Source organism: Ascidia mentula, chromosome 3, assembly GCF_947561715.1.
Source record: "Ascidia mentula chromosome 3, kaAscMent1.1, whole genome shotgun sequence".
Taxonomy (NCBI): Eukaryota; Metazoa; Chordata; class Ascidiacea; order Phlebobranchia; family Ascidiidae; genus Ascidia; species Ascidia mentula.
In genome coordinates, this window is record NC_138568.1 from 17571600 (window position 1) to 17581168 (window position 9569).

General features: G+C 40.6%; 1 protein-coding gene across 1 annotated transcript; it reads left to right on the forward strand.

The window, feature by feature from the left end:
• Positions 1 to 963: 963 nt before the first annotated feature.
• LOC145894801 (uncharacterized) lies at positions 964 to 9304 on the forward strand. Its single transcript, XM_082983446.1, has 15 exons — positions 964 to 1061; positions 1670 to 1969; positions 2185 to 2330; positions 3513 to 3601; positions 3763 to 3835; positions 4041 to 4225; positions 4297 to 4474; positions 4689 to 4783; positions 5796 to 5957; positions 6076 to 6265; positions 6356 to 6506; positions 6808 to 6967; positions 8188 to 8385; positions 8536 to 8638; positions 8936 to 9304. Exons 1-15 carry the CDS (start codon positions 987 to 989, stop codon positions 9102 to 9104), a joined length of 2274 nt encoding a protein of 757 aa, XP_082839572.1. The 5' UTR covers positions 964 to 986; the 3' UTR covers positions 9105 to 9304.
• The last annotated feature ends 265 nt before the right edge of the window (positions 9305 to 9569 follow it).

Here is a 9569-nt window from a genome sequence, read left to right on the forward strand (position 1 = left end):
ATTCCATGTGGCAAGGTAAGCACGCATGTAACTGGCGGATTTGATTGTTAATTATTCTTGTTAAAGTGTTTAACTTTAATTGGGCATTCACCAAAACGGCCACCCTGATACGTTTTGTTTTGCTGAAAACCAACTGAAGTTTTTTTAATTTGTTTCATTTTACTTTCATGACAGAAACTAATGATGTCATCGCAGTAAGTCGCAATACGACACCTAGTTGTAGTAAAATTAGTACATTCTCCGAATTAACGACACCTGCGCCGCAAAACTAACCTGGTAAGGTCCAAAAATAATGTAACAAAGGGCGTTTTATGACGTTTTGACATCGACTTGACGTATCGGCACTTGAGGAAATCGAATGACGTCACGGTTTCGGTAACTGTAACATAGGATTTAATCCCTGGCAAGTGGTTACACCCTCCCGCTAGTGGAAGTTGCACTTGGCGATGTGAAGATCAGACAAAAAGTAGAGGGATTTGTCTTGTGAACGCTTATGTCTTCAAGCGTCTGAGCGACAAGGAAATGCGGGAAAAAGGCATGCTGGTTTATAAAAACAGCAAATGTCTCTGAGTTTTGCGTCTTCATTCGACGTTCGGACCGAGATGAGTTCTACTGCCATCTGCTTGATATTAGTATACGTTCAGGTTTGGGATGGGCGCAAAGAACTGAAAAACTGGCGGCCGGGAAATTTGTTGTGTTAACGGGCAATATTCTTAATCACATTTGATCGTTAAATAAACGCTATATGAACGCTGAGATGGCTTCTAAATTGAGCGCCTATTGAGATTTAACGAGTGTGTCCTGGGGGCAACGTGAATTCTGCTGGATTGAACAGTTCCGGTCTTCTGCCAGATACATTAACCTTATTTGTTTAGTGTGCTGTGCTTTCGATATTAACTATTTGACACATTACGTTGTGCAGAACGAATATTTCTCAGTACATTTTGTTTTATACATTTTTTTAGTTGTTAGTATAGTATCGCAAAATGTCAAGACATAGAAGCTTGTTGCTGTCGACGTTTGCCACAATCTGTCTTTTCGGAGGAACATTTTCGACCAACGTAAGTAGCGATATTAACTGTTGTACAATGTCTGGATTTTCAACAAGCAGTGAAGATTTGACCGAGGACTGACCTGAAATTTGCAGATTTATTGCCAAATTCGTGGATGAAACATGTATTTACTGTCGACCAGCTGCGAGTCGGCTGTAGAAATTAGTGGTTATACGATTGCCGTGCACTTTGATCAGCTGGTGTCCGTTTTCATAAAACCGGATTCCGCCTCTCAAACTTTGTGGTTTGCGAAAGAGGTGATTCTATACAGTTCAATTTTCGCGCACCCTGTCTGTGAATGCCACAACATTTTGCGGGGAGCCGTGGAATTATAATACTAACCTATAAGCTCTCGTGCACACCTGTTCTTGGTATCTTAGCCGGAGAATTGAATTTGGCACAATATCTCGTTAATTCTGGCATTTGATGTTATATTGGGCACACATTTAGCCCAATTTTTGCGATAGTTGGGGTAAATCATAGTTGGAGCATAGAGTTGCTGAATCATCAAGCTTACCTAACTCATATCGTCCAAGTTTAGAACATCATATTTTGTCATGCTTAGGATTGCGAACTTTGTCAAATAAACAATGCAAGGTAAATGTTATTTTTTTTAGTTGGTTCAACGACAACAACCAACGCAACAAGGCCAAGACCAACGTCGTCTTCAGCAGACACAACAAAGTCTGCGAAACATTCAACTCATCCAATCGCAGCTCCTCAACTCCTTGCAACAGCAGTGGCAGATTAGGGAACAGGAGCGGATCCAACAAGAACAGGAAGACCTGCTACAACGTCAGAGGGGTGAGAGTGAGTCTAAAAATCCCAAGGTGGATCAACTGAAGGAATATTTTCTTCCATCCGACAATGGAACCTTTGAGGAAGCAGAATTGGGACAAGCTCTTCTGTCGAACGGAGTAAGTGGCCGTATCTGTAAATTCATATTTTTTCTTGATATAATATTTACATAACGTGTGTTGATTCTGGAATGCTAATGTAACTGCAGTACTTTCATTTTCAACGTCTTTGGTGAGTTTCCACAGTTGTAAAGTGGTAAAATAAACTATTTCCCGACGCAATTACCTAACCTTTACAAACATCCCTTCCCGTTCTGACCTCTCAATCTTTACAGAAAAGTGTTAAATCGAAGAAACAGTGGGTGTCGATTCCAAGAGATGAATATCTCCAAGCTGTGGAAGAGAGAGATGCGATGTCGTCGTCTTCCCTGAAGAAGATGGCTTCACCCTATGGCGGATGGAGTCCATACTCTTGCTGCAGGTGCAAAATTTCGCTTGTTTTAAGAAATCCCAACAGCATTACTTTTGAGATCAACACGGAAACGATATTCATTCTAAACCAGACATTATTTTCTATGCGTATTTTCACTATTCAACTTCAAGCCTATATGTGTGTCAAAAGTTAAGGCTACTTTAAACATGTGAGTAAGATAAAAATAGGGCAGAGAAAATTCGTCAATTAATATCCGTGTTTTAAATCGCAAACACAACACGCTTGAAGTTCAAGGGTAACCACATCCGTGTCATCGATTGTCACGGAAACAGGATGCTCAGCCAAACAACCGCATCGAGATTTCATGTGTCCTCTTCCCCTGCCAACTTCCCATTAATCTGTGCGCCCTGGGGCTGAGATAAACCGAGATAACGTCTCCAAACGACTCGCACTTTTGATCCAGTTACATCAATCTCAATCTGACGTGATAAAAATCGGCCTTGATCATCCGCCATGTCGCATGTGGCACTGCGTTTGATGCCACGTGTCACTCTGGTAGCATCTGGTTTTGATTTGAGATGCTCACTCTCCCGTTAGGCCAAACTTGGCGCGACATTTTAAAGTAAATGTTAAATGATTTCGAATGGCATATAAATGGGCTTTTCAAGAGTTGTGCATCCACACAAAATTATGCACATGGTCTAAACCAAGTTTTGGGTTAGCACGGGGCATGATAAATAATATTTCGAGAGGCTACAAATATCTGCGCTCTTCAGTTGACCTACTTAAGTGAATCCCACCAGGCCACAAAATGCAAAATAGATTACGGCGTCAGTGTGATTTTCACAACACCCCAGGCATTACGCACCTCCGAGTATTGGATATAGTGTAAAGTTTAAGATGGTTTAGCGTGACGGAGCCGCATACCGCATGTTTTATCAGCAATCGAAATCTGTACGACCGTGATTTTCACTTTGCGCAGTAAAAAGCCTTCATAGTTTATTTTGCACAGAACACATTTTGAGGTATGCGTGATGTGTACATGTTTAGAAACTTGCCCAAATACCCTTCCAAAAAGTTTCCAAAAGTAGTGTTTCGTGGCAAAAGCAAGTAACCCGAGAGAAGATTATTCGCATCATGAATCATGGTGTCAATGTTTGAACGTGGGGAAATTTCCGCAAATAGTTTTCCGCAGTAATGGCTGATTGTAAAATTGAAATTATTCTTTAGACGAGCAACTGGCATTCAAATAAAAGAACGAAAACAATCAGGTTACATTGAGTTCGTCTCCCGGCAGTGCAGCTGGAACTTTTGCGGAAGTAAGTGCTATGATGTTCAACCATTGCAATAAAAGGTTTTCAGACCATTTTAATTGTTGTAACGTACGAGGAAAAACATTGATCTGTATTCTATATGAGTGGTTTTGCTGCATGGCGTGATTTTGTATCAAACGTATATTTTAAAATGTTGCTTTTTCCAGATTGCGTGAATGACATGTCTTCCTGTGGAGCATTGAAAAGGATTGGATGTAACGAAAAAAGTCGTTTCTACAGGTAAAACTGCATCTAAATCTTCAACAACTACACACCAAGAAACGATGTTGTGCTAATCAATTTGTAGCAACTCCCGCAATATTTATTCTATCACGAAATTTACAACCAGTTAGTGCATTAGTTACATGACAAGAAATTTGGAGTTGGTTATTTTAAAAAAATATTTAGCTATAAAAATTTGTAACTATCTAATCTTTTTGTTCAGCTTTATGAGTGCCCATTGTCCGGATACGTGCGGTTGGTGTGCCCCAGAACCCCCTAAACCCACCACGCGATTCACCCCACGACCAACCCGTCCCACACCTCGCCCCATACGACCCACACAGCGACCCAGGCAAACCACGAGGCGACCAGCAATGACACGTAGACCCACCACATCTGCACCAAGCAGTGAGTATTTCATCACATTGTCGTCATACAGCATCTCTGACGTACGATCCGAATATAACTTTGCTTTGCAGCTACGAAGCCAACGTCAAACGTAAAAGATTTGGTTGAGGTAAAAGTGTATTATCGAGACCAGGTCAGCCCCCAACAGTACATGTTCACCAAATCGTCAAGCAGACCTCGGTATCCATGGAAATCGGTGTCCGGTAGCAACTACCGTGGCGAAGTAAATTCGTTTTACATGTACAGCAAGTAAGTTGGTGTTTTTCTGCAAATACCTGGGTTACTTAAGAAATATTTTCTTTTGGTGTGCTTCAAAATTTGACGAAAATTTTATTGCGTGATTTTGCACACAATATATAATGGAACAACTCAGTAGTTGGATGAGTTAATATTGATCTCTGTTTCGCAAATCATTGAAGGCATGTGCTTGGTACTTTAGTAAAACCTCGTATATAATTTTAAGACCAACTGGACTTTATTTTCAACGAGTGAATTTCTGCAAGGCTAGAAGCGGAAACACATTTAAGTACACCATCACCAAAGGACAGTGTGGAAGAGGTAAGGATCACATTATCACATTTATGGGAATACGTATTTCTTCAACTCTGTGGACTTTCGCAAAAAACAAATATACTTCGCTAAAATGCATCAAAAAGATTATAGGGCTAAAATAGGGAGTGATTCCCAGAACAGGAATTAAAGGTGAGGATTTTACATAACTGACAAACTCCTCGCATCTAAGACGGGAGAAAAACTTATTTAACGGTGCTATTTTTATGGATGATCTAATGGCAAACATTAACTGGGAGGTGGGGATAGCCACACGCGATGATAGAATCGCCCTGGAATGCAATTAAATTTTGGACCCGACCTTTGCTTGGAAACTCACTATTAGATTCGAACTCACCCAAAAGTCCGGTGATTTTGATGAAATTTTAGGCGTATAATCCATCGTGGCCGGACGAAGACACGGGCAATTAGAGTATCGTCACCCTGAGGGCAATTAAACACAAAAATAAACCTTACACCGGCGTAGAAACAAGCGCTAGGTTTAGCAATACACAAAGTTGGAAGAAGTATCCATAAGATCGCAAGTAGCAACAAACTAACTGGATGCTGTTTAGGTTTTGTGGTGTTGTCGACTGACATAGTAATTAAACGTTGGGCCAGTTAAATCATGTAGTTTTTTATTTTATCATGAAATATTAATCCATATCAGAGCAATCATTTATGCCTGAACAATTAAGGGCAGTTTACTAATTGGTAACAGCAATTAAACTGGTATAAATATATAAATTGTTCCATGGAAAGGATGTTTATCCGTTTATAGAACAATATAACGTAACTCTCCACTAAATAGTCACGAATCGTTTCATACCGGTTATCCCAGCGTTATGAAACGGGTATAACACGTGTAGTTTTTCCATTTTCTTGAGATAGTGATTTATTTTCGATAACGCAAAAATATTTCAGAACTTTTAACTTGTTCAATTCAACTCGAACAGTTACTTAAACTCACCAACATTGTTTAACCGTAATTGCAACACGACAACAAAATATAATTTTTCAGGTTGGCAACAGGATTTCCGTCTTTACGCTTCATCGCGTCCTGTGCCCTCATCCACTTTCATATTCGTGAACAACCGCGGTACAGGCCCCTGGACATCACGCATCACTGATTCCGTGCCTTGTTGTGGCTACGTTAAGAGTCGCATCACTCTTTTCATTCCAAGTAAGGAACACGATACGTTTCATTTACTGCACATGTATGGGCCACACATCCATAAATTGGAAATTGTACAGAAAACGACAACTCCACCTTTACCCGAGTTTATGTTTTCCATTTGCAGAAGCCCCGAAAACTGAAGTCGAAACAACCCGAAAACCTGCCCCAATCACCACAAAGAAACCCTTGCCGACCCCGTGGAGACCCCAAACTACCCGAGCAACCACCCCCAGCGTTGCCAAACCGACACCAACGGGACCTCAGCCAACGTCATCGTTCAACAAAGAATGTTTGGAATATCACAATTTTTTCAGGTAACTATTCAAATATATGAAAGCAGACTAGTGTTTACACCAACTTTTTTATACGTTTTTGACGCTAAACTGGTCAAACCCTCTTTACAGGGCCGCGCACAATGTGCCCCTCCTTAAATGGGACCCAAAGCTGGTTGTCACGTCAAAAAGATGGTCCAGGTTTTTGTCCAATGCAGCACCATCACATCCATTCAAAGTAGAGAACGGTGTTCAGCGAACTAGAGGATGGCCCCATTCAGACGTAAGAACAGACATTTGTTTTTTTAGTTGCAGGAGCCACATAAATTTTGGTACTTTACAATGTGTTCCGTGCAGTAAATAAAATTTCGATTTTCTACAAACTGTATATGACACCATAGCGCAAATGCTATAGCTAGCTAAATATTATAAAGTTAAGTTTGTATCAGTGATTCTTAAGTAAATGCTATCTTTCCATTTTCTGCACAATGTCGAGCTAGTACACAAGTCTGCTTTCCGCAAAGATTGTATGCAATTGCATTGTGCCAGTAATGTTGAAGTTTCCAAAACATGCTCTATTGCAGAGAGGAACAATCTATAGAAATCGGGGTGTCGGCGAAAACATTGCATGGGACTTCTCAGTTGATGGCAGCCCTGCGAAAGAGTCCGTATTGCGGTGGTACGCCGAGATTTTCTATTACGACAGAAAAAATCCAACCCACAGTCACGCGGGAAAACCAGTTGGTGAGTTTATGACGTCATAATTCACTGTTGTGACAATGGTGTCATGGCGGCTACAAGTAGTGATATAACGTGTCCAGAGGGGTTTACACGTATGTGCGGTTACAGGTTTGCGTTTATAAAGACTCAATTCGGCGTTATGGTCGCTATTAGGTGAAGCACCTGCTTGGGTTTCATGCCAATGGCGTAAGGTCGTGTTTGTTTTTTTATTCTTGACGACATATAGCCAGTATTTATCTGGAAAAGGTCAATTTGTAAGCACATCCAAACATTTAAACAGCGCACTATCAGCAGGTACGCAACAGCTGCTTTCGGTTTTCATGCTGTCGCGCATTAATGACAATAACTTTTTTCATTTGTGAATATACACTGATGGCCATGAAATCATGCACAATGGTATTGCGAGTTGTAGTTTGTGTGCGTAAGTTTTTTTAATGACAATACATTGCCCTGTTCCGATGGTCAAAGGGCACGGGTTTGCTTAGCATTAAAAGTAATCTGGAAAACATACTTCGTGACAAACACATTTAAGTAGCAACAGTATAACTTTTAAACCTGTTGTAACACACATCCCCCCAAAATCTTCTTTCCCAATTCAAAAATTTTGACACGAAGCCACAAAAAACTAAGATCGTGCAGCAATTGTTACGTCACGAGGTCGTTACCGCGCATCCGTTTTCGTTGCACGTTCCAGAGGTCACATCTGACATTCGTGGAAGTTGTACAGGACAGAGAATTGTAAAGCACAAAAATATTTCGCGAGCGAAAGGGTCACCAAAGAGCCTTCGGAGAATATGAGAGTAACGAATAAAACACTTTAACCCCGGAATATTCGGATTAAAATGGAAACATTAACGCTTTGTGGTGAAGGAAGAGAAAACGGACTTCAAAGAAACACACCAAACTATTTTTGACATTTGATTACATTTAAAGTTTCATTATGTCATCCGCAAAAGACCGTGACAAATTTTTCTGACTAGTTGGAAATCCATCCGCATGCAGGACTCCCTGCACGTTCTTATCAGAAGTTACAAAATTCACATGGGCATACAACCTACGAACGGAAGAAAGTGATATTCAAAACAAAACCGCTTTGCACGCACACATCTTACCTCGCACGGTATACGTTTTACATCGTGGCCCGAAATTTGCGTCGGAAACCCCGCCAGTATTTAAATTACTTCCGAGCTGACGTTAACCAACGCGCATGTTCGTGTTCTCAGGTCACCTGACACAGATGTTGTGGCGTGAAACAACCCATCTGGGCTGCGCCGTTGCCAAGAAATCGATAAGACAAGGGAACTACGACTACCAATCAACCTACACCGTATCTCACTACGCACCTGGCGGCAATGTTGTATACAGAAATCCGATAGATACATTGGAAAACTATAACACCAACGTTCCTCAGGCTAAAAGCAGTATGTTTTACGTTGCTTCATTGTTACTGTTGTTTTTACTTTATTTCATGTCTCAGCTATCTGAAACGTATTAACAACGTACAAAGCATCATACATTATTGGCTCTACGGTAAGTTTTGTCAATTTAGTGAAAATATACTTTGCCTGCAGGTACGTGTCGCAGTGATAGAAATTGCGCTGATGATGGAGGCTGTATGGGTTTTTCACGAGGAATTTCATGTTCGTGCGCCAGAGACAACACCGGTGGTCACAGGTAAGAAACCTATGATGTTTTGGACCGCGTTCTGGTCCTATGAAAGCAAGGGAAGAGTTATTTAAGTCTGTTCCCAAGTTTGTCTTATATTTCGTCGCCAAGGTTGTCTGCTGGATTCTCAGCGATTGTAGCACTGAAACCTTGCGTAACACCAACTTACGTAACGAAACACTTATTGGCCCGCTCAGGACAATCAAAACATTACGCCAAACGTTCAACCTAGTTCAACTCTGATTACCGGTCGTAGTTGACAGTTTAATTCGCGTCCTTCGACTCCTAACCCATCTATTACAACAGGGGTCGACCACGCTGTAAAGGCAACAGAGGCGGGTGCATTGCAAGCTGTGACAGACCTCAGCAACGAATCAACGGTTATTATGAATGGATCGGCGAATGTCAAGGAGAAAGGTCGTGTGAATGTGTGTACGAAGTCGTCAACTACAAGGCGGGCGCCATTTGTTCGTAAATGCGTGTGATGTGTTTCCCTAATTATGTCGTTATAATTTTGTTTCCGTTTTTGTTTCAATTTTTTTTTGTCTATTCACCTCATTTTGTGATATATAAAATATTATTATTGTTGTTGTTGTTTTGTGCGAGTTAATCGCGCGTCTCGTTTTAGCGCTTCTCTTTTTTGTGTCTCGGTTCGTTCGGCCTTAATTGGCATTTGCTCAGTAATAAATGGACCTTAGACATATAAATAATCTGCTTTTTCTGGTAAACACATCTTTGTATTGAACGCAAACTGAATTAAGTATCTAAAGGGTATCAAAAAATTGCTGTGCTAAACAGTGATATATAGTCAATAACAATTTAGTGATATATAGTTGTGTTAGTAATTTTACATATAAATTCCAGAGCTTTATTAGTCGTAGGATTGAACAAAGTAATCCTGTCAAAAAAATGATTATCAAATTATAAACAGAATGCTACA

Coding starts and splice junctions, on each gene's coding strand:
- LOC145894801 (XM_082983446.1), top strand. CDS start 987: ATGTCAAGACATAGAAGCTTGTTGCTGTCGACGTTTGCCACAATCTGT. Junction 4,226..4,296: donor CACCACATCTGCACCAAGCA/GTGAGTATTTCA, acceptor TTTGCTTTGCAG/CTACGAAGCCAACGTCAAAC. Junction 6,968..8,187: donor TCACGCGGGAAAACCAGTTG/GTGAGTTTATGA, acceptor TCGTGTTCTCAG/GTCACCTGACACAGATGTTG.